Below are 24,299 nucleotides of genomic sequence, written 5' to 3'. Positions count from 1 at the left end.
TATGAGACTTTTCTTGTTGTTCTTACACCAGATGGACTGTGTCAAGGAGTGCACAGAAGATGAGTTTCTGTGCAAAAACCACGCCCACTGCATCCCCAAACGCTGGCGCTGCGATGATGTCTTCGACTGTGTGGACCACAGCGATGAGGAGAACTGTGGTCATGGTATGAAGACATTTTCTAACTCAGTGGTTCTCAATAGGGGGAACGTGGCCTACAAGGGGGCCCCATCTGACCTCTAAGGAGGCCTCAAGAGGACTATAATTAGACAAAATAATCATAAAATACCAATATTTGTCTTATTATTTGGCCATTTTTATAATGAATATACTTTTTTCCGGTTAATGATTAGCTCTAAAATATATTATTGGGTAAAAATGTTGAGTTTTTATGAGTGGAAGGGGTACCTTTGACAATTGTTGAATACAATGGGGGGCCTTGGAGTCAAAAAGGTTGAGGACCCCTGTTCGAACTCATTCTTTTTCCAGCGAAGTTCAGGCATTACGTCATGTCATTGATCTAGAACAAATTCATGTGAGCTTAAGAGAACCGAACAAATATTTTATTTTAAATATAAATATCGTGGGTTCGATCCCAGGGGATTGCACATACTTAGAAACAAATGTATAGGATAATGCAACGTAAGTCGCTTTGGATAAAAGCGTCTGCCAAATGCGTAAATGTAAATGTATTTATTAATAAATATTGTATTCATATTTTGTATGTATAACTTATTTCCTAGTGGAAATAAAATCGTGAGTTGAAAAAAGCAATTACATGTATAAATAAACGAACTTATACACACCACATTTGGATTTGTTATCGGTTCAGAATCACAGTACCATTCCCAAACGATTCATAAAACATTTTTTATACTACTACACGTGGTGCAAACAGCTTTGGCAAGTTAAAGTAGTTCATTTGGAAAGTTGCATTTAAGGATTCCGCATTTTCAATCAACAGAATTATTAATAGTTCATTTAAAATTCCAATTATGAGTTTTTGTGGATCACTGCATTGTTTAGTGACTTGCGATGAGTTGAGTGAATCGATTTTTTCCACATCACCAGCTGCGGGAAACACATCCATGCTTCCTTCAAAATCATCCAGATTCAGGATGTTACACAAAATCTGATTTAGACTAGTCTTTTTTTCTATTAGTACTGTTTACATTTTTACGTGAACACGCTCAGTGTTTACCCATGATGCTTGTTCAGGTTGTCATACAGTATGCATGCTTCTGTTTACGTTACACCTTAATTACAAATTATTCACCTATCACAGTTTGACATCAAACCATGTGTTTGTACAGACGCTTTCTTCTGTCGTCCTGATGAGTTCATCTGCAACAACACCCTGTGTAAGCTTCACATGTGGGTGTGTGACGGAGAAGATGACTGCGGAGATAACTCGGATGAAGACCCGGAGATGTGCGGTAATCCATCCAATCTTCTCTCTGTGAAATTACATGACCTCTCTGCTCAACTTTGAACTTTCCTATGTCATACGTGGTCTCTGTTAGGTTTACTGCATTGTAAATTAAAAAGCTTGCATTATACGTCCAAAAGATTGTGGATGCCCAAATGCAGTACAAAACGTATTGTAACATTGTGTTCTCATTTCTTTAGCCAAACTGCCGTGTCCTCCAACAAGGCCATACCGCTGCAGAAATGACAGAGTGTGTCTACGGCTCGATCAAATCTGTAACAACGTGGATAACTGTGGGGACAACTCAGATGAAGATGAATGCGGTAGGATCATTCGCAAGCCTCCGATGATGCCTTTATCCTCACCAGCATGATGAGAAATCCATCATCCCTCCCTCGCCTTTTAAATTTGCCATAAAGAATTCAGCGTAGAATTTAGTGATATTGCTTTTGCTAGTAGTTCATCAGGTATTTCAGATATATGGCGTTCATTAATCACCCACAGTCGCACGTTCAAAATCGCCGTCGTTTTGATCGAAGACTCTTTAAGTTGTGCTTCTGCTGATGCTGAATAGATGTTTTGGTTTCGTTCTTGGGCCCAAACCAGAGGCTGTATCAACCAGGCCCAAGCCCTGCGGGAAGACCGAGTTTACCTGTAGCAATCACAGATGTATACCAGCACAGCTGCAGTGTGACCTGTTTGATGACTGTGGAGATGGAGGCTCCGATGAACAGGACTGCAAGGCTTGTATGTTTGTAGATCTTTCAGATGCTTTTGGAAAACCAACAGTAGACTAGATTAGCATGTCCTGAAGGAAATACAAGGTAGTTTTTCCGTATAAAATTAAAATGTTTTCTGTGTCTCCTAAGCCGTTGTCATGGCAATCAGCACATATCATGCATTTCTCAGCTATGCAGAAAAATCAAAATACTGTATATACTGCCTCTCAATTCGCCTACTTACACTGTGCCCTAAAAATGTGTACTGTTTTTGTTATTGAGAAGTATATACATTTCCATGCACACACTGGGACATATTATGGCAAAAAAAAGTGTTCATTGTTGCCTAGACCGGGGGTTTTCAAACATTTACATGCCAAGGACCCCCAAATTTAATGAAGCTTTTGTGAGGGACCCCCTTTCAAAAATGCATATTCATATTTTTAGGTATAAAGAAGCATTTAAGCTGTTAGATAAATAGTAAGTGTGATTTTATAAAGACAACACATTGTTTGTAGTAATAAAACTGTAATAATCCTAAGTAAATTTGACAACTTTGCTGTCTTTTATGGGGACCGTTAGTTTACAAGGCCATGCTACTAGGATTAAAGCTGGAGTAAGCAAGGGAGAAAATGGACAACAAGATTTTTTTTAGACACAAGACATAGACAGTTATTGGTTAGTCAAATAAATGCGGAACAGGTATGTTTTGAGCTGTTTTTTGAAAGTTGTGAAGGATGCTGCAGTTCGGGTGGAGGCTGGCAGTTCATTAACAGTCACAAAAATCAAAATACAGCTCTTCTTTCCATTTAAGTATTTATTCATTCATTGTTTCTTATGTAATGTCGTCTGTATACTTAACATTTATTAATTCAGTGATGCATGCTTCACTTATTTATTTTGATTAATGTTGTGGAGCATCACTAAACTCCGCCCTCTCGCGAAGAGTTCGCGTTCGAATTTTTACGGAATTTCTGGGTACTTTGAGAATACTCATTTCAGCATACTTTGATTTGGGCCATACTCATTGTAATTTTAAATACTATTTAAGGACGGATAGTATGCGAATCGGGACACAGAGATAGTCACAACTATGCAAATAGATGTAAGAAAATAGACCAATCACAAGGCTGTATGCAAATGTTAGGATTACTTCATCCCTATCAGTTTTGACGTTTAATGCTGAACACTTAATAAAAATAAGAAGAAAGATTTTTGAACATTAATCTCAAATTTCTTTAAAGTATTATGTTTACACAGAGCAGAAAAGAAAACCAAATAATGTCGCATCGGCACATAGTCTCTACATTAAACAACCTGAATCAATTGTAGAAGTTAAATTTTAGGCATAAGGGTTTTAAATCCCTTAAAAAAGTGTTTGATGAGTATCAAAACAGTGCTGGCGTGACAAGTGGGTTATGTAGGAAAATGCAACACTGTGTGTCTGTTTGTGCACGCGTGGCTGGAATTGAAGTCATACTGTGAAAATCGCTTTAAACACCTTCCAGATGAGAATGTTGCAGTTTTGACGAAAGATTCAAACAAACAAACCAAATAATTATGCAGTGGGACAGCAGGGTGCATATACTGTGTCACTTTAAAGCTCTCTTTTATTCCAGCTTCAAATGGAGACGTATGTGGAAAGAGGTTGAATCCATGTGGAGAGGATGCAGTGTGCAATCAGACAAACACTAATGCAATCTGCCACTGCAAACCTGGATTTCAGAGGAATCTCAGAAGCAGAAAGTGTGAAGGTACCATCCGACTGTTTTTCACAGCTTTTTCTGGAAGGGGGGTATTTAAAGTGATGTATGTAATGTCTGCACCACTGGTGAAACCAATCTGGTATTGTCTCAACCAATGGCACGATTATAGGGTGGGATTATAGACGTATTTAGTAATTCAGAATGTAGTAATATATGTACTGTGTATGTGCACCAGAGTCAAGCTATCCTGGATACTCTTAACCTACTGAAAATGTTTAACATTTAACAGATCATTTCCACTAGAACGTTTGTGTACTCATATTGTTTTCATGGGATCAAATAATGAGATGCACATTTAAATTTACATTTATTCATTTGGCAGACGCTTTTATCCAAAGCGACTTACAACTAGGAGAGCATATAAACATTTTGAAAACACGCTAAACAGTACCGTTAGTTTACAATGCAGAATGCATCTCAGACTTTTTTGTTTCCACACATAGGCACTCAGGATGTAAATGATTCTTGTTGTAAACGTGTCTTTTGCTTTTCTTTTTCAGAGATAAATGAGTGTCTTCAGTTTGGCAGATGTTCTCACTATTGTACAAATACAAAAGGATCATACAAATGTACATGTGACAAAAATTATAAGGATGTGAATGGTAGCTGCATAGCAAAAGGTAAGGATCTATATTTTGTATTGATTTGTCGTTTGGCACCACTGGCTCAATGCTCGTGGTGATATTTTATTTTAGTCTTTGTATCGCTCTGTAGCTCACCTTTACGTGTATTAGCTCAGCTTGCAAGACCTAGTTTAAACCATTGCTGTATGTTCTTATTTACAGTATATTCACTTTGTATCACGGTGTTAGTAATGCCGACGTTATATGCATTTGTTAGGTGATAACATTTATGTTAGTAAATTGTAAAAAAATGGTGTGTGTGTGTTTATATACATTATGTATAGTCAAGTATCAATTATTATTGATAGATTAAAATGCATATTGTTGTGTTAGAATGATTTATCTGCATCTGTAATTGTCAAACTGTTGTCTTAAACCCCAAATGGAATTTAGCCACTTTTCATTTTTTTTGCATATTAATAACTCAACGGGCAGGACCAGAAGATCGAGTGCTCTACATAGCTAATGACACTGAAATCCGAAGTTTTGTGTATCCATTTAACCAGAGCCATGGACACAAAGTACATGCTCGCATTGAGGAAAATGCCCGCATCATTGGGATGGATGCTCTGTTTCAACAAAAAAAGTTTATCTGGGCTACTCAATTTAATCCCGGTGGACTTTTTTACAAAGAAATCCTAAACAGGAGTCAAACTAAAACTAATGTTGGCATCATAGTAAGTATCGCGAGTCTGTGTGAAGCATGTCGACAAATGTTTTTAAGGAATTTTCTGGATTTTGGATGTCCTTATTGGTATTTCCTATCGTAAATTTTCAATATGCATGTAGTAAATTGAATAATCATATACTGCCATTTTTCCAGATATGTAAAATCAGATATATAGCTCTATATATCTGCACTTTTTACAGAATTAAACATTACAACTTTGTCCTTGAAATGGGTCTTTTAGCGTCTCTAATTTTAGACAACATGTATGTAATATTTTTCGGTGACCCCTTTTGATTAGTTTATATTAAAAAATCATACATTTTGTCTATGAATTGTAAATAAGATAATGAAATAATATGCTGGTCATACTTTTGCATTTATATTGAAGCTTGACAGACCCAATTCTCATTCACTTTTTTATATGTAAATGATGACATCATTAAAGTTGAATTAGCTATTGAATAAAGGTTAGTAAATATTGACTGCATTTTTATTTTGCGGTCTAGTTTTACTTTAACTTAATTCTAACCAAATCTAATACAGATTACAATAATGCAATTTCTAATATTTTGACAACATTTATTTATGACTTTATGAACATCTGCTCAAACCCATGATTCTGTGTTGCCTTGATCCACACGGGAATCACCTTGTTATCTGGGTGACTTTTGCAGTGCCCAGATTTCCGCAGGCCCAGAGATGTATCAGCCGACTGGGTAACTGGAAACGTCTACTGGACAGACCACTCTAGGATGCATTGGTTCAGTTATTACACAGCTCACTGGACCAAGCTTAGATACTCTATAAATGTGGGCCAACTCAAGGGACCCAACTGCACTCGCTTGATAACCGACATTGCAGGGGAACCTTACGCCATTACTGTCAATCCAGTCAAAGGGTAAGAACATGTTTAACCCTATTTTCTGTAATCATATGCATACTATAGAGTGGTGTTTCACAATATTGAATATAAAGAAATTAAACAATACATTGCGAAAATATTTAGGATTCTCTACCATTACAAATAAGCAAATGTATTATTACATGGCTATGTATAAAAGGTCATATTTCTTTTTTTTTTTTAAAGCACACAGGATGCTTTTTCAGAAGTAATCCTAGACTTTTAAATACTCTGTACTTTATACCCCAGGATGCACACTAAAATAAAGTATATAAGAATTAAAGGTCCAGTTTATGAAATGTAGCGGCATCTAGTGGTGAGGTTATGAATTGCAACCAATGGCTCACTCCCCGCATAGCTTACGTGATCATCTTGTAGCAGATCTATACAGGGGGAGCTTGGGAAGGAGGAGGGTTTCTGAAACGCGCTGCACTGCTACAACAATCACCAAGATTTAAACGTTGAGCAGCAAGCTCATTGGCTGCTGATACGGAAGGAACCAATCAGCTGCGCTGTGTAGTAAAGTTATTATGTCAGATTGGTTTAGACTTTAGGACTGCGCCATCTAGAGTTTCATGCCAGAACTTTCTCTGTCATAAACAACATGGCGAATTCCATGCAAGGGGACCCGCGGTGTATGTAGATAGAAATAGCTCATTCTAAGGTAATAAAACATAACACTACATTGTGTAAGGTCTTTATACTCCTCTGAAGACAAAGTTATGTATATTATATTGCATTTCTGTCAATGGATCCTCCAAAAAATTACACATTGGACCTTTAAAATATAAAAATGAAGTGAAACTACATTTGTACAGTGTACAGTAAAATGCTATGTAGTTTGTATAATAAAGCATATGTACTGCAATATTGTTTAATATTAATAAACATTGGGCCTGTTCCAGGATGATGTATTGGTCTGTAATAGGCGATCACTCACACATAGAAGAGAGTGCAATGGACGGTTCCATGCGTAGAGTGCTTTTGGACAAGAACCTTAGGAGACCCACGGGTATGTTTTCATACTTTCAATGCAATGGGCAAATACTACATTTCAACAGTATATCTTCCAATATATCTTTATGACTCTATGTGAAGAAGCCAGTTCAAGGTCTGAATAGGTCTGCATAGAAGCACCTGGTTCTTATATTCATAAAACTGGTAAATCACAGCACTTTTCATGTTGTGTAGTTGTAAAAAAGTTTGAGAAGAAATAAAAGGACTGTTTTTAATGCAGTGCCTTTAGGTAAACCTGTAGGCATGTTCCTCTGGGAAACACTAAGTAAGTATCTCTACATTTAACTGCGGCCTCCTTTATAGGGGCCAATATTACGCCTCCAGTGCAGCTTTAGGAATCCATCATCTAGATAAGGAACAAAAAAGCAACATCCGAGTCTTTAATCAAAAGAGGAAATATAATGAGTCGAGTAACGCAAGCTCTGAAATATGGGACAAACTTTTGCTGAGTTTATTTCAGGATGAGAAGGACACGGATATGACTCTTTTGTGCTGAATATGTCCATACTGCGGCAAGGGTTTTGCAAAGGTTATTTAATGATATAAATCATTCAATTTGGAGCCATATTTACCTAACACTATTCACAGAACCTAAAAGCAGTGTTCTATTAAAACAAAAAAACAAACGTTCTAGGATGTATTGTTCTTCGTATTGCCAAACCTAAATTATTTTTGTTCCATTCTTAAGCAGAATGTTACTGACTGAATGTGACTGACAGCTTCCGTCCCCATCCACTTTCTTTTTATGAAAAAAGATACAATAAAAGTGCATGGTGACTGCAGTCCATAACATTCTGCCTAACAATGTTCTAAATTGTTATTTTTTAACTCTTTAAAAATTGAGTCCTACATGAATTAAACCGTCTTGGACACCTTGTTTTCTGTATTATTTTATTGTGAGCTGTCGCTTTATGTAATGTTTTGCACGTGTTAAAAAGCTGTTTTGTAACATTCTGTTCAAGAACTCATTATCATTAGGGAAATAAATCTCCTCCTGTGATTTATCTGTAGGGTTGGCGATTGATTACTTCAGCCAGCGTGTGTATTGGGCTGATGCCGAGCTCTCTGTCATTGGCAGTGTCAGATTCGATGGATCAGACCCGTTGGTGGTAATCGACGGCAGGCATGGTGAGAAGTACAGTTGAAAGTGAAACTGATAATATATTCGTTCTTGTGGTTTAGTTGCCTGAACGGGTTTTTTCTTCATTGTGTGTGTAAGGGCTGTCAATCTTTTAAATATTTAATGTAATATTTTTATTTGACAACTGCATTATGTACAGTATATGTATGCAGTATGCACATTTACTAACTGTTTTGTTTTGTTCAATTGAATTGCATTTATCATAAAAGTGTATTTTTAATTTTTTTTCTGATGTCTTTCCCTCACTTTACCTGTACACAGGAATATCACAACCATACAGAATAGATCTTTTTGAGGATTATATTTACGGAACAGGACTGAAAAATGATGTTTTCAGAATACACAAATATGGCAAAAGAACGCTTGAACCTCTTGATCTGGGTATCGAAAAAACAACAAATGTTCTGATCTCCCATCGGTTCAAACAACAGGACGGTAAGAGAGACTTTTGCTTAGAAGTGTTTGCTTAAAATATTCAGACAAGGGTTGTGTAAATGTGTCCTAAAAGGTTTATAAATAGGGTAATAAATGCGTTGATCACACATTTTGTTCGGGCTTGCCACTTTTGAAAGTCTATTGGAGTGTTTTGGAGGTTTTGTTTTGAAGTTTCGATGCTCTGTTATCATGTCGAAAGTAAAAGCCTTAATACATGTTCAGTTGACTGTGTTGTGAATTGCCAGTGTTGTATTTACAGCTACATTTTCCTGGAACATTGAAATGTATATGTATTTTTCACATAGTGAACATTGATTTTTCTTATTTTCTCAGCATCTCATGCAGAAATAAAAAACACTCTTCAAACATGATTACAGTTCAATAGTAACGTAACACCAATTTACTTTGCATCCCATATACACCGAATAAGATCTTCACACGCTTCAGATCACCCATGTACTGTTTTCTCGGAAGCTGTGGATCTTGGATTGTTATCAGGTTGTGTTAATGGTCTCATCACCTCAAACAGATCTTTCTGTTCTGGTGGGTTTGTAGTGAAGGGCAGCTGAACCAGTCCCCACTGACTCATTAAAGTCTGAGATCTGGCCTGGTCGAGAGACTCGTGCACTGCCAGCAAAAGCCAAAAGTTTGTGGTTTGATGTCCTAAGCAAAACACTGAAGACTGATATAGATGTTCTCCCTTAAACTCCCGGCGTCCTTGAAACTGCACCTTTTGAGGCTGAGGTTCGATTGGCTGCTTTCAGAGAAAATAAATAAATAAATCGAAAATGTTTCAGCTGTCAAATCGCCGTGGCATGTTTTCATAGCGGTTGTTGGTGGGGGGAGAAGATACCAACACTACTGCAAACAATTGCCTCAGTCAATCCAATTTAAGAAATTCCTATTTTTATCCCAGTGTTAGGATGAATTTGATATTTTTCAACCCTGATTGTACTTGATTATGTTTTATTTTCAGTGGCCAATCCTTGCCTAAGGATGATCTGTGATTTTATGTGCTTGCTCAACCCAACCGGGGCCAGCTGTATCTGTCCGGAGGGAAAGACCTTGGTCAATGGTTCCTGTATTGACCCCAGTGTTTCAGGTTTGAATCCTGTCTTGTGCTCTTTGCTTTGCTTTTTTTGTGTTTGCTGCGTTTCTTCTTGACAGGCCTGCTGTTACAGAATCTCATCATTTTGAAGGACCATGTTAATGGCAGGGCATTAAACAAAGAAAACAAAATACTAGGGCTGTCAGTTTAACATGTTTATTTAGTGGGAATAATTACAAAGACAAGAACGCAATTCAGTCATAGCGAATTGGTGTACAATCAGGCGTACGTTTTATCAGTATGCTTGTTTTCTGGGAGTCGACTTAAATCTCATGACCTTGGTTTTGCTAACATCAGTCTATATCAGCTGGATGGCAAGAAAGATTTATGTTCAATGATGCAAAATAATACAGAAATGATTTACTCTGAAACCAGTGCTTTCGTCTGGCACAGCAATAAACATCTTTGAATGATCAGGCTTTTCTTATTTGAAATGAATTTTGATGAATTGACATATAGTATGTAATAAAAAAAATGGTAATCGACAGCCCTACAGAATACATCACTGAATATATTTATTTCAAAATGGTAAAGGTGAGATGTGCAGACCGGCCTGTGAGAACGGAGGACGCTGCATGGCCAATGAGAAAGGAGACTGGCGCTGTTACTGTTGGCCCAATTTCTCTGGGGAACGCTGTGAAGTGAACCATTGTGCGGATTACTGCTTAAACGGAGGGACGTGCACAGGTTCACCTCTTGGTAAGAGACTCTCTCTCTCTTCAAAAGTATTGGTACTTGAGTCATTTCCGTGAGCACAACTGATGATATTCTAGAGCAGGGGCTTTCAAACTTTATGATGCCATGGACCCCCAAATAAGATGAACCTATTGTGAGGGACCCCCCTTTCTAAAATACATATCCATCTATAATTTGTGTGTATAAAGAAAAATGTAACTTTGTTAGATAAATTGTAAATGTGATATTACAAAGACAACATATTGGTTTTTAACTTAAATAATTGGCTACATTTGTTGGATGTATATAACCTTGAAGAGACATCAAAACTAGTTGGGGGTAGTTGGTTGTGGAGGTTTGAGCACCTACCGGCAGAAACATCAATCGGCGCCTATGAATGAAACAATAATAATGTTCAGTAGACTTTTACAAATTTTGCTTAATTTTTTTCCCTGAAATTTTCTGGGACCCCTTGAAACCTTCTGGTGCCCCCCTGGGGTCAAACCCATCAATGACTTGAACATAGGGGTACAGTTTTTTTTTTTGGAACAGAAACAGGCCCTTTCGAAACAAAAGATGGAAACAAAATATGGAGTTGTATTTAATAGTATTGATATTTGTTTTAACTGGAATATAAAAACATGTTAAAGTGGGCGTCCCAATCCTTTTGTCCATATAGTGTACAAGTCATTTTTCTCCGTCAATATTCATTATACAGTATGAATAAGTAATGGTCATGATCCGCGTTGCTTTTGTAGCATTATTAAATGTTGCATTGCATCAGAACAATTCAAGTTAAGTAGCACCTTTGTATTCTTTTAGTGCTGCCCACCGGCTTCTAAATGCTTCACGCAACCACTGTGAAATCATATCAGCTTCCATTACGTGTACTCTTAATTTAATCTTCTGCAGGAAGAAGACATCTGTTACTAAAAATGAGAGATGTGTCTGTGTTCATTATAATGGTTATAATTTATAATTGTTCGGGGGGTTCATGTGTGCTCTGGTGTGCATGATAAGGTACCACTGATCTGTTTTAATAAAGCATTCATTTAAAGCCGAGCTCTTTTGTCCCAAATGTAGAGACAAGATGGCTGATGACAAAATCAGTGGAGTGTTTGTGTCTGCTCCTCAATTAAATTTAGTCAAGAGTGTCATATTATGGCTTCATTTGTCCTTATCCATCAAATGACTGATGGGGCATACCAGAAAGCAATTATCCCCAATATCTTATACCCACCAAAGTTTTAGACATTTTCTAACTTTCCCCTGTGGGTGCCATGTCCAATATTAGACAAGACGTACAACAGTAGACCTATAAACTGACAGAACAATTGCTTTGCTCATTATTTGCTCATTTAACTGTGTGTTTTGTTTGCCTGAAGGTGTCACATCATGAGAAAACCAATTGTCCAAACCTTTAGAGATCTAATTGTGCTATAAAGACACTTTATAGGCTTTGGTGCTTGAAACTTCAGCTCCGAAAAGACCAACTAAGCTACAAAATTGGCTCATTTGGCAAACTGCTTACATCAAACTGATACATACCACAATCTAATACACACCATCCATATTTGTGTAGCACCTGCCATGCGTGTGTAGTGTATGTTTCTGAAGGATACACGTAGGTGGCTGAAGATGGTAGGTGGTTTTTAACAAGGTCATCAGTATGATCTCTGCAGTCTTAGAGGCACATTTCAGCACAGATTGTTTTGTGAACCTGCCACGGGCATTGAAAAGAGGCTGTTATTGATGGATGAGGAGTTACAAACTATACTGAACCTGACAGCAAACCCCATCCCATATTGCATGTTTCACTCAGTGGAAGTCTTAAAGGCACAGCACCAAAAGTATATATTATTTTGAAGAATCAGAAAAAAGGGTTTTGACCCAGTATTGGGTCAAAAATTGGACAAACCCAACAGTCGGGTTATAAATTAACCTACTGTATGTTGGGTTGTTTCAACCGAATATGCTGTGTTGTTTTAACACATTGTTGGGTCAAATATTAACATTTTCTGGGTTGATTTAACCCAATAGTTGGGTTTTCCATTTTTTGACCCAACGGTGGGTTGCAATAACATAATAATGTTGAGTGTGATAATAAAAAATACACTTTAGCAGAAAGCAAAGGGGTTTTTAAAACCTCTACGTACAAGAACAACAACAAAAATGATGTAAACATTTGGGATAAAGTCAAAAATACATAGTGAATTATCAATTAAAACAACAAAATACAAGAACAAAGAATATAAACAATTTCAACAATACACAAAAAAGAGAAAATACCACAAAAATAAATGTAAATCAAATGAAAGAAAGAAAAACTACAAAGTTTTAATAATAATTTTTATTAATAAAATTATTTTTTCTGAATTGAAGATCTGCAGAAACTTAAAGATGTAAAAACAGCTGTGGAAGAATTCTAAATTCTAGATGTATTGTGGCCACTCCAGTCAAGTTTCTGTTGAATTTCAACAAAATCAAACCTCAGGAGTGACAAAGTCATCCAACAGCGATGTGAAAGACTGACATCATTTACATTTACGCATTTGGCAGACGCTTTTATCCAAAGCGACTTACTTTGCATTATTCTATACATTTGATCGAACCCACGACCTTGGCATTGTTAGCGCCATGCTCTTACCACTGAGCACATGATAACTGTGATAAAAATCAGCTTATCAAAATCATTTTTGAACTTTTCTTAAATACATGTACAAATATTACTGGTGTATTGCTTAAAAGTGAATATGAACTTGTTTTCTTTGCAGGTCTGAAAAAATACAGACCATCTTTTCTGTTATTTTGACCTGTTTCTCCAGTTTTCATTTTCTTCAAATAAACGATTCTTCAGAAACGATACGTTTATTTGAAACTTGGGAGAAATATTGTTAGTAGTTCACAGAATGAAACAAAACTGATCATTTTACCTAAACACATAGCTATAAATAGTCAATTCAAGAAAACTGAAAACAATTTTATAGATGAGTCTCCTCATTTTCCCCATATAGGCCACTGTACTGTATATTCAATTCAACCCATTCAAAATAGGAAACCTCACTGATGACAATACCTGTTGATCTGTTGATCTCGCGGGTCTTTCTTCTCAATGTCAAACATATCTCTATAGGAAAACCCACCTGCCGCTGTGCGACCGGCTTCAGCGGCCCTAACTGTGAGAGGCGGGTGTGTGATAATTACTGTCTGAATGGAGGCACGTGTGAAGTCAGCACTGGAAACCAGCCAGTGTGTCGCTGTTTAGCCGAGTACACGGGTGACCGCTGCCTCTATCGTAAGTACTGCAGAGGTTGGATTACTGCTTGAGTCTCTTGGCAACAAATTGCAGACTAATGAATTTCCCTGCAGTGTCCTTTTATTTACTGTAAATATAATCCATGTTACAATATTGAACTTATTTTCTTTTCTTATATTTCAGTGTCATATTGTTTTGTATTGTGTTATATTACTTCGTTTTTTTTTCATTAATCCAAGTGATCAATAAAGTTCTGTCCTGCCCTGTCCTTCTTATCCATATTAAATCTTTTGAATAAATATGCTTTTTGGATTTGCTTTTTTAACATATACGACCAATCGTTTGTGGTTAACGGAACAATTCCTGTTTTTCTCCACAACTGGCATCAACAAAACTCTCAATTCAAGTAAACATTGTTTTTGAGCAGAAAGGGCATCTCCCCGTATTTGAGCAATCTGCGCCAAAAGGGGCATCTGAATTCTGCCGTGCCACCCTCGAGGTGCTTCTGCGCTTCGCTGATAAAATATTTCCTCTGTTATAACGTCTTTGTCATTATAATTTGTTGCACAACAATTTAATCTCAGCCCCAGTTATGCGTTTTCACAGTTGTGCGCCCAAGGGGTGACGCATTTCATCTTGGTACCAGTAGATATTTGATGTGGATAATTAAGTCTCATTAAAGCTTTGTAAAATTCTAATTAAACTTGCACATATTATAGAGTAAATGTGCCCCCATGTCCTAATTAGGGGCGTCTCTTGTGTTTATTTGCTTTTCTTTGTCCATGACAGACATCTGTCATCACTACTGCGTCCATTCCAAAGCGTGCACGCTCTCCAGCTCAGGACATGTTGAATGCGTGTGCCCGGCGCGCTATGAAGGAATCAAGTGTGACGTGGACAAGTGCCTGCGTTGCCACGGAGCTCCATGTATCATTAATGGAGAGACAGGAGACGTCGCTTGCAAGTTAGTCAAACGTTTTGTTTTTTTACAGTGAACAAGTATATGCATGTTTTTAAAAGATGCTAATTGCAGACATACATTATCAATGTGTTTTGGAAATAATTGAAACCATCATTATTTTGATGATGTTTGGGGCTAGTGATGCTGAAACAACAGACTTTCAGAGAGCTGTCCTATCTTGCTTCTATATTATCTTCCTCAGAAGCAAATGATGTGCTTCAGCTAAACAGAATTGATGTGATGTTGCTATTTCTGCACACTCAGCGAACTGTAATTTCATCCCAAAAAAGATTGACCAAACCATGACATGTAGCTCATAATGATACAAAGGCTAATGTATGTAACATCTAAATGGGTTAGCCCATAAAGTTCTCAATTAATGCAACAATCCCATTTTTTGACTCATCCAATTTGTTCTCTTTCTGCCAGCTGTACCAGCGGTCGAATCGCCTCCAGCTGCCAGTTGTGTGATGGCTACTGCTACAATGGAGGCACCTGTCATCTGGACCCTGACACCAGCCTGCCCTTCTGCCAGTACGTAATGACTAAGTGCCCCTTGCTGTCGTCCAAATTCTCAGCTATTAAACCCACACGGCGCACAACCGTGGAAGCCTCTCCATTCATTTTTTAAAAGATGTCTGAGGTTTCCATCAATGGGGTCCCAGATTACCTCAGTGGGGGATTCTACACTGGCACACAATTTGAAGGATTTAAAAAGCATTTAGGAATAATTAAGCTGCGTTTATGAGTTCCTAAAAAGTGTATATTTGACGGAAATTACATAAATCATTTTCTATTTCACTATTGTAATAAGGTTTTCTTATTGCGCATATGTGTAACTTTTGGATTGAACCGTCATATTCTAACATCTTAAAAAGCTGAAACTGTTGAATATATAACGTCAGTTCCACATGATTCGTGTTAAAGTTGCAACGCACCTCTCAACACCTCATGTTGCTTTGATCTCCACATGAAACGCGTTGCTCCGAACTGAAATTCTGCCATGCAGTGTTGCGTTCAACTGGATGCATCAACATTCACACACAATCAGTCTCTCTGCTACCTTGTTTTGTTCTCAAGATTGCGCCACCCACAAAATTATACATTATGCAAATCGTCCGTTGATCATTAGTCGCTCTTCATTGATGCAAAGTCAAACAAGTTTAAAATAGCGAATCTCAGCAGACGCAAGTGCTGCTTTACAGACTTGCATTCAGTGCGGCAATGGAGATAAAACTTAAAGTAACAAAAATCCAAAAATCATCATTTACTCACCTTCGAGTTGTTCCAAATCTGTATAAATGTCTTTGTTCTGTTGAACACAAGAGAAGATATTTTGAAGAATGTAGGAAAGCAAACAGTTCTGGGGCAACTTTGACTACCATTGTCATTTTTCCTACTATGGTAGTTAATGGTGGCCCAAAACTCAGTTTGGTTACAAGCATTCTTCCAAATATCTTTTCTGGTGATTAGCTGAACAATGAAATTTATACAGATTTGGAACAACTTCGAGGGTGAGTAAATGATTACGCTTTACTGTACTTAACGTTCAATTAATGAACAAAATCATGTGACCAATATGCAGGTGTTATAAATCATACAGTATAGTAATTATTAGTTTTAATACAGGGTTATTGAGGTTGAAACAATACCTACCAAAAACATATTCTGTGACTCTCTAGGTTGCTTTTTTCCTGCATTGATAAAGATGTGCAGCACGGTGGAGATGATCCTGACAGGATCTTCACCCTGTGGATTTGTGTATATTGGAACGGCATCCGAGGACAGCTGGAGTCCTGATCTGTTTGGCTTGGCAAAAAGGAATTGAAACGTTTAGAAAGGCTCAAAATTTGTTTTGTCAAAAATAAATCTGCTTTCCTATTGCAAGATCAGGAACTGATGAAGGCAGGCGCAGCGCTCAGGGCAATGTGTGTTTATGATGTGAGTAACAGAGGTACTGAGGCCCCAGAGCTGTCAGCTGTGATCAGCGGAAATATATTGGTTCATCCGTCCTTCATATATGTCTGAGGCACTTCTGTCCGTGTACTAGAAACTGTCATAAAGTGATAAAGCGTTTCAAAAACACGTGTTTATACTTGGCTTTGCAAAGCTGTGTGCTTGACTTTTTTGTTAACATTTTGTTAAAGTCCCAGTGAAATAAAAAATTACAATGCCTGTTTTTTCATGAAATATTGCAGCGTTTATTGTAAATAGTTTATCAATGTGGGTCATTCTCTTTTTAAAAATCGTGTGCCTTCATAAACGTCAATTAAAATCTGAAAATGCACTTCCGTCCTGTAATGACTATCCATCTTAAATGATGTATGTTTGATGGCTTGGGCGGAGCATCCGTTAACTCCTCCCCTTCAAATGTCAGTCTGCTGCCAGTTCCATTTCAAAATGCAACAGCTGTTTTTGGACATCCAATCAAATCACAGAGAAAGACGAAAGCCACGCCAACTATTTTTCTCATTCAAAATTCCATTTCACTCGGAAATGCGTCAAAACACAGTAGTAAAAACGATCTCAACTTCCTGTTCACGGGGACTTTAAACTAAAAGTTGAATTGTTTAAATACAGTATGTTTAAAATTAAGTAATGCATTAGGTATCATGAACTAACAATGTAAATTAATTTTATTATTATTTAAATGTGATTTATTTAGAAAGAATCCATCAACAAAAATACATAATATATGTCCTATATAATACATGTTTCATGCTGCCTGAGGTCTTTGTGTCCTTTCTGCCAATCAGATTTGATCAAATAGTGACAGAGAAGGCTTGTACTGTAGTTTGGTGGTAAGTGAGCATTAAACTATCACCAGTCTACAAACCTAAACAGGTTGTAAATGGTCATTTTGAAAAGTAATTTTCGATGTAGTTTCAATGGCATAATCGAGTGGATGGAATCCATTTCTATGCAAATGATCTCATGTGGATTTTTTTCATTGAGGTTTCAATGATATTTCACTCGCTAGCTGTGAGTCACATAAAATGTATAGAGTGATGAATGTGCCTTTCCCAAGAAGTCATGGTGTTTAAACTGAAATGAACCAATGCAAATCACTTATTAAAGCCATAAGTCATGTTTTCTTGGAGCGGCTTCAGCAGTACAAAGCTGTTCGTACAGAAGTTACATTTACAGGAAAGTTATTTAGCTCAGCATGTCTGCTGCTTGTTGATATTCATGCAGAGCCGACAGAAAACAAGACCGGTTTGTCTCGACAACTAAGTTTTGATGCAGAATTTCATTTACACAATTACAAAACAGCTGCTCAAATATATTTTTCAATATATTTTGCAAACAATTATGTTTCTGCACCGTACAAAAATTAATCATTTCTCATAAAGGCATAGTGTAAGTAACGATTGTTCTGGATTTTCTGAGACCTTGGAACTGTAATTGAATACGTCTGCTCTTAAATATGATATGATCAATAATATATGATCGATAAGTGTGACACACACAGCAGAAAAGGTTTGCTTTTGTTCAGATCATGCACATTTACTTTTTCGCTTATTGTCCTCACTGAAATGTCTTGCAGCTGCACGTCTGGGTTCAAGAACCAGCGTTGCGATGAGCTGGCCAATCCCTGTGACTACTACTGTCAGAATGAAGGGATATGCACAATAACTGCCCTTAACAAACCTCGATGCAAGTAGGTCCCTCTGCCAGCTTCTTAATCACCTGACGTCTCATCTTCATCATGTTTCATCCATCAGCCAACATTGTGTCACCAGTGGCCTAGTATTTCGCTCATTCCTTCTCGCCCATTCCTCACTACCATCTGATTCCCAAAGTAAAATTTATTGATCCTTGCTTAAGATTTTTTTGTCTGTTTTGTACAATATCTGCCTTGGGAAGAATCACATTATTGTGCTACCAAACTGAAATATATGACTGCGTTCAGTTTTTTATGTGGTGAACGGTTCACTGTGTGCTATTCAATACGGCAGCAACATTTGGAGACTACAGATCATCCTCACCATCATATCATTCACTGAAAAACAAACTTCAAGCATCTGTTTAATCGTGCACATGACCCCCATTGGACTCCCTCCATTTATAGTACATATAAGATGATTCGTGGTTTCTTTTCCACTGTACCGTTCCCCATCTAATGAGTGTTTTCAGCTTGTTTTTACCGTGCGTTAGCCTACTCTGTCTGAAATTTTTATGTTAAAATACTTTTCCTGCTTAATAAGCAGAGTCCAACTTTGAGTACGCAATTTGTATGTTGTCTAAGCACTTGATCTGTAGTGCTATAGATGTAGTGGGTTTTTTTTATCAATCCAGCAAAACATCAGTGGCTCAATCAATGGCATGAGTTCACTGCGGGATACTCTGTTTGGCTGAGCAATGGAAGACAAGCAGTCATTTTTGTAATTCCATTTAGTGAATCAGAAATTACACACTTTTGCTTTAAAGGGACAGTTCACAAAAACATTTTCTTAAAATTTACTTATGTTTGTTATTCTAAAACTGTATCATTTTGCTTCTTCCATTACGCACAAACCAAGAGAGTGCTCATACTGGTAATTGGGACGTCAAGCTTTAAAAAATAGAAATAAAATGTAACATATGAGTTCATACATACAGTATGTGTACTACTATATTCTAATCTTCATACGTGTACAATAGATTGTATGACTGAAATTGATCTTTTTAGCCAGAAATATTTTTCTTAGAGATGCACCGATATATCGGCCAATAATCGGTAGTCTGCTATCAGCCCATAGTTTAAAAACAGCCCATGATCAGGGCCGACATATCCTGTCAATCAAAATAGGACAGGAAACTGCTATGTATTTGTGCTCTTTATATTCATTATATGAATTAACAATATTCCGAAAGTTAAGAAATATTTATTTAATCTTCAGAATCGGTATCGGCAGATATCACTCAGAATATTTGGCTATCGGGGGGGGGGTTATTATTGGTGCATCTCAAATTTTTCTCCATCTTAGCGTTAAAATCTCACTTGTGCTCTTATTCGATTTCTAATTTACTATGTTGAAAAGTGCAATGTCTGAAATCAATTATGTGTATAACTCATATGGCTTCACAAGACTTGTTATAAGTCTACAACATTTTTAGTGCTTTTTCTCATTTTTGGAGCTGCCATCCCTATCATAAGTCTACTAATGAGCAGTGTACTCTCGACACTCACTCGAAAAAATGACACATGGGTTTGGAACGACATGAGGCAGAAAAAATGATGGAAATAAAATTTTTAAGCACGCTTTGGTCCATCTTGCTACATCTTACATCTTGCTATGGCCTGTGTTGAATTCAGAGACCATCAGCAATTACTTTCCATTTCTGTCATTTTCTCACTATCTTCTGTTCTTTTAAATCAGATGCTCGGCTAATTGGTCGGGGACCCAGTGTGAGAGGCCGGCCCCCAAGAGCAGCCGTTCAGATAACACAGCTGGAGGTGAGGTTTATAAAGAGCCTTCCTCTGCTAATTCAATAAGGAATCACTGCTTGAATTATTCAAATGAAAAGAAGCGTTATTTCATCAGTCAAACGAAACGTCTGAATATACATCTGGGCTTCGTGTTAAATATTAGTTCAATATCTGTGCAGCTGTGGTAGTGTTTATTTAATTTTGCCGTGATGGAGTGTCTAATAATTTCCTGTTCCACCTGCATAGACACCTGGGGAAATAGACTTAATAGTGGCTTCTGCTACTGGCTTTTTCTCGTCTTGTGTGTAACAGGAAGTATCGCCATCATTGTGCCGCTGGTTCTGCTGGTGATTCTCATTATGACAGTGGTTGCTGGGGTTTTCATCTGCAGAAGGCGCCAAAGGTACTGACTAATGGTTTTATACAGTATGTAATAAGTAGGGCTGTCAATTAAATTGTTTGGTGCAAAAAAAAATGAATGCATTTAATGCTTCCTGACTCTAGTTGACAGCAAAAATGACTTGCTGTGGACTGCAGGCTAGTGATAAACTTATTGTTTATATTTATTAAGTGATATATTGACTTCTAAAGACATGTATTTTCAGTGCTTTATCACCTGCAACAATGTCTTCTTATGTGAATTTGGAGGCTGTTCTTTACAAATATTGACAAATACTGTTTGTTTTATTCATTTACAAGGTTATAATAATTAATTCCGTGTCAATTCAGGTTTTTTGATCGATTGTGTTATATTTTAACTTCATGTTCCAATATGCACCCTACATAAAAGCATGTCTCCAAACGACTGTTTTTATCGCGTCATCTTGTTGCAGAGGGAAACATGTACAACGGCAGCCCATAACCAATGGAGGCATCAATGTAGAGATAGGCAATCCATCTTACAACATGTATGAGGTGGACCATGACAACCACGCCGATGCCGGCAGCCTCCTCAGACCGAATTTCACACTCGATCCCCACAAGGTTTGTGTCGCATTTACACCTCTTACAGCAGAAACATGAAGTCTCAAAGGTCAACGATCTAACTCCATAACTAACAACGTGATATAAAAAAGTGTTTCTGAATAAATGTTAGAAATACGTAATACTACAGCAGAGCTTTATCGCTTGCACTCTCATGCCTTCAGCATACCAGTGAAAAACATTCGCCGATCCTTTGATTTCTTCGGAGAATTTCCTCATTAAAGCTATATACACTATTTTTATCCGTTACAAAAGAAAAACGTCTGACATCTCTTTGAAAAAAAAATGATGCCTTTTAAGAGCAATGCTATAATGGCAATGACAGGATACGCTCTGTTTTAATGCTTTTCTTCCAAAGAAGAAATGTTCTCCTCACATTCTGAACGTATGTTTGCTCTGATGCCCTGTCTATATCTGTCTGTATCCAACTATAAACGTGACGTCGTGTAGTGACAATGAAGTTCCTAATGTCTTCCGCATGCTGGGAAAATGTGTGTGTTCCAGGGCTGGTGTGTTAAATCCAGTGAACCTTGCACGCTGAATATTCATTCTATCCCTAAGGAAGTTATACCTGGACAGGTGAACGTCTTGGGATTTTTTGTCCCAATTATTAAACCCGATATTCCCCGAGTGACAGTAGCGAGTCGCAGTCTTGCTACTGATGATATTTTTGCATGCATTTGGTGTGGTGGTCCTGCATGGATGTCCCCGTGAAATGTTTCCATGAAAGTGCATGGATTCATGGGCAAAGTTGTTGGTATTTGGGTTTTCTTGTTCTTTTTTGGATTTGTTGTTTATGCAGGAAGTTGAGATTACCATTATGTCATAAGCATGATAAAACAGAGTATCCACGTGACATAATGCAACCAAACCCATGTTTATCTTCAGCTGCAGTGGGGAAAAAACGTTTCCAAAAGTTGCATAATTTGTTTTCAATTTATTTTATTTATGAATTGTGAATTCCATGTGAATCCTTTTATTTTTAATTACTGTACATGTGTTTATTTTTATTTTTTTTGAGTTTTTCTCATTTTTCTCTCATTATTTCTCCAAACAGCCAATGAACTACTCCAATCCGATGTACGCAAAGATGTGCCTCGATGGACAAAACTGTCGCAAACCAGTCATCAACATTGACGAGAGGAGAGAGCTACTCCCAAAGAAACTAGAGGGGACTATTCGAGAAACCGCCGCATAGCCTGACTACACTTTCTACTCTTTTTATACTTAAATGTACAAAATGTATAAAACACAAGGAAAAAAACATTTCTATTTCCTATCAGGTTCAGAAAACTTGTTTATTTTTGGTTTCCTGCCACCATCAGCATTATGCCTTTATGTCTGTGATAATGTTGGGAACTTTCCATGATTTTTTGTTTATTTGCTTTTTTGTTTGTTTTTATTACTGTCTTTTCAGTAAACATGAATTGTACTACGAATGATACACAACTGCTACTTGTGGGCCGTTATCAATACGTGCATAACATTTCTGTTCATACGTTTCGTTTTTTTTCCCCGACTATTTACTTCGCAGTGCACTGTGACTATTTCTTCATTTTAATATTAACCTCGTTTATCATATTTAATTATTACAAATTTCATGTTTGTATCATTTAAAAGGTTATGTTTATTTCATAAAACCTTTGTTCCCCTTTCTTCCCCAACATAGGGCTACATACAGTGTCGACCACATGACTTCGGTCTGATCTTTTTAAGAAAGTTAGTTTATATCAAAATTTTAAGTTAAGTGATTTGTTTTATTTCCACCAACCAGGAAAATGCTGCAAGGATAAACTTTAAATGTTTATTAACCCCAAGCGTGTGGCATGCTGGGATAGCTCAGCACTAAATGAAAGTGCAGTCTGATATTTAGCTGGATGAAATGCATATTCACTCAGCCGATATCAGTTTAATTCACATTTGCTACAAACTAGTAGTATGACAGATGGAAGTAATCAAACGTTGCGCATAAGACACGCTACTTTTCTGGTACTTTTCTGCTTAAAGCTACCAACGGGCTTAGTAATACAGCTGCAGTGCACCATACATCAAGCAAATGAAAATAATGGACTCCATCACTGCTAAACACAGGACAAGACAAGACGTCTAGGATCACAGAGAATAACGAGAATCTTAACTGTTACATGGGAATTTTAGAGTACTCTGAATTAAATCATGTTAAATCATGTCATGTTAATTTCAGAAGGGAGGCTACTAAGATACAACAGATTTTATAATTTTGTATTTGATTTATATGTTGTTTGGCTGCTTGTATTTTGGAAAAAATGTATTAAATGTAAGTACTTTTTATATAAAATCAATATAAAATAAAGACATTTTATTTCCATTTCAGAACTGTTTTACTGTTGTGTTCCTGTAGCTCAATTGGTAGAGCAATGTGTTAGCAGTGCAAAGATTTGATTAAATGTTATTATATTTGATAAAGGTGAGCATCAAGTGTTCAGTTCGGGTAACATTTTGCTTTTCATGTAACGTTTTTTTGTATTCGTTCACGAATTTTGGAAGCTAGAGAATCTGAGATTTGACTTCTGTACTTCTCACAACCAAAAACAGGCTCTCTCCATATTTGATGGCTTTACATATTTATAAATATTGGTTATATAATGAATATGGCATCTGGGCAGTGTCAAAGAAAAAATTACAAATAAGTGTAAATCCAGTCACATTGTAGTTGATACAGTTGGTCGGCAACAACTACACTAACCCTCAATTTGCCTAATTTATTCTGACAGGCGTGACCCAATGATGCTGTACATAATTCCCAAATCTTTTTGTATAGGATTGGATTTAAGACAATAAGTCTTAAACCAGGGTGACATTATCTGGGTAAAATCCTTTAAATCCTTTTAATGAAGTAACAAAGCCCATTCAAAAGGAAGGCACGATTCCATACCGAGAACAAAGATCCCTTATTTCCCCATGGGTGATGTACTGGAATTAGGAGAGATCACTCTCAATAACGTTCATGGCTTTAATGTATTTCCCTTAAATACTTATCACACCACAGTTGTCACGTCCGCAAAATGCAAGTTTTGTTCTTTAGTGGTTAGTTTATGTAAATTACGGAGATATTCATGAAACCCACACAACGTGATTTTGTGTAAATCATAATTCCATTTGTAGGTAAATTGGCCCGTTGAATTGAAAGCTGCAATTTCCGTAAGAATGGTTTTACGCTTTAT

The 24,299-nt window shown here is 37.0% G+C and overlaps 1 protein-coding gene across 5 annotated transcripts in view; it reads left to right on the top strand.

Moving 5' to 3' along the window:
- The window catches only part of lrp1bb (low density lipoprotein receptor-related protein 1Bb), a 248,639-nt gene extending 225,210 nt beyond the window's left edge, over positions 1 to 23,429 (top strand). For 2 of the 5 annotated variants that reach the window (XM_057335504.1, XM_057335507.1), the window contains 22 exons: positions 32 to 164; positions 1,312 to 1,434; positions 1,628 to 1,750; positions 2,034 to 2,174; positions 3,766 to 3,900; positions 4,413 to 4,532; positions 4,971 to 5,212; positions 5,880 to 6,103; positions 7,012 to 7,118; positions 8,135 to 8,251; positions 8,526 to 8,699; positions 9,676 to 9,801; positions 10,342 to 10,506; positions 13,616 to 13,777; positions 14,528 to 14,702; positions 15,129 to 15,233; positions 18,247 to 18,360; positions 20,063 to 20,139; positions 20,425 to 20,515; positions 20,946 to 21,096; positions 21,601 to 21,675; positions 22,154 to 23,429. In XM_057335504.1, coding sequence (XP_057191487.1) covers positions 32 to 164; positions 1,312 to 1,434; positions 1,628 to 1,750; positions 2,034 to 2,174; positions 3,766 to 3,900; positions 4,413 to 4,532; positions 4,971 to 5,212; positions 5,880 to 6,103; positions 7,012 to 7,118; positions 8,135 to 8,251; positions 8,526 to 8,699; positions 9,676 to 9,801; positions 10,342 to 10,506; positions 13,616 to 13,777; positions 14,528 to 14,702; positions 15,129 to 15,233; positions 18,247 to 18,360; positions 20,063 to 20,139; positions 20,425 to 20,515; positions 20,946 to 21,096; positions 21,601 to 21,675; positions 22,154 to 22,294 — 3,021 coding nt within the window. In that variant the 3' untranslated portion in view covers positions 22,295 to 23,429. Of the gene's footprint in view, positions 1 to 31; positions 165 to 1,311; positions 1,435 to 1,627; positions 1,751 to 2,033; positions 2,175 to 3,765; positions 3,901 to 4,412; positions 4,533 to 4,970; positions 5,213 to 5,879; positions 6,104 to 7,011; positions 7,119 to 8,134; positions 8,252 to 8,525; positions 8,700 to 9,675; positions 9,802 to 10,341; positions 10,507 to 13,615; positions 13,778 to 14,527; positions 14,703 to 15,128; positions 15,234 to 18,246; positions 18,361 to 20,062; positions 20,140 to 20,424; positions 20,516 to 20,945; positions 21,097 to 21,600; positions 21,676 to 22,153 lie in introns of those variants that run through there. The other 3 variants (XM_057335506.1, XM_057335505.1, XM_057335509.1) reach the window with 3 other exon arrangements.
- Positions 23,430 to 24,299: the final 870 nt, after the last annotated feature.

Source organism: Triplophysa rosa, linkage group LG6 (genome assembly GCF_024868665.1).
Source record: "Triplophysa rosa linkage group LG6, Trosa_1v2, whole genome shotgun sequence".
Lineage (NCBI taxonomy): Eukaryota > Metazoa > Chordata > Actinopteri > Cypriniformes > Nemacheilidae > Triplophysa > Triplophysa rosa.
This window is presented reverse-complemented; position numbering and strand designations above follow the sequence as displayed.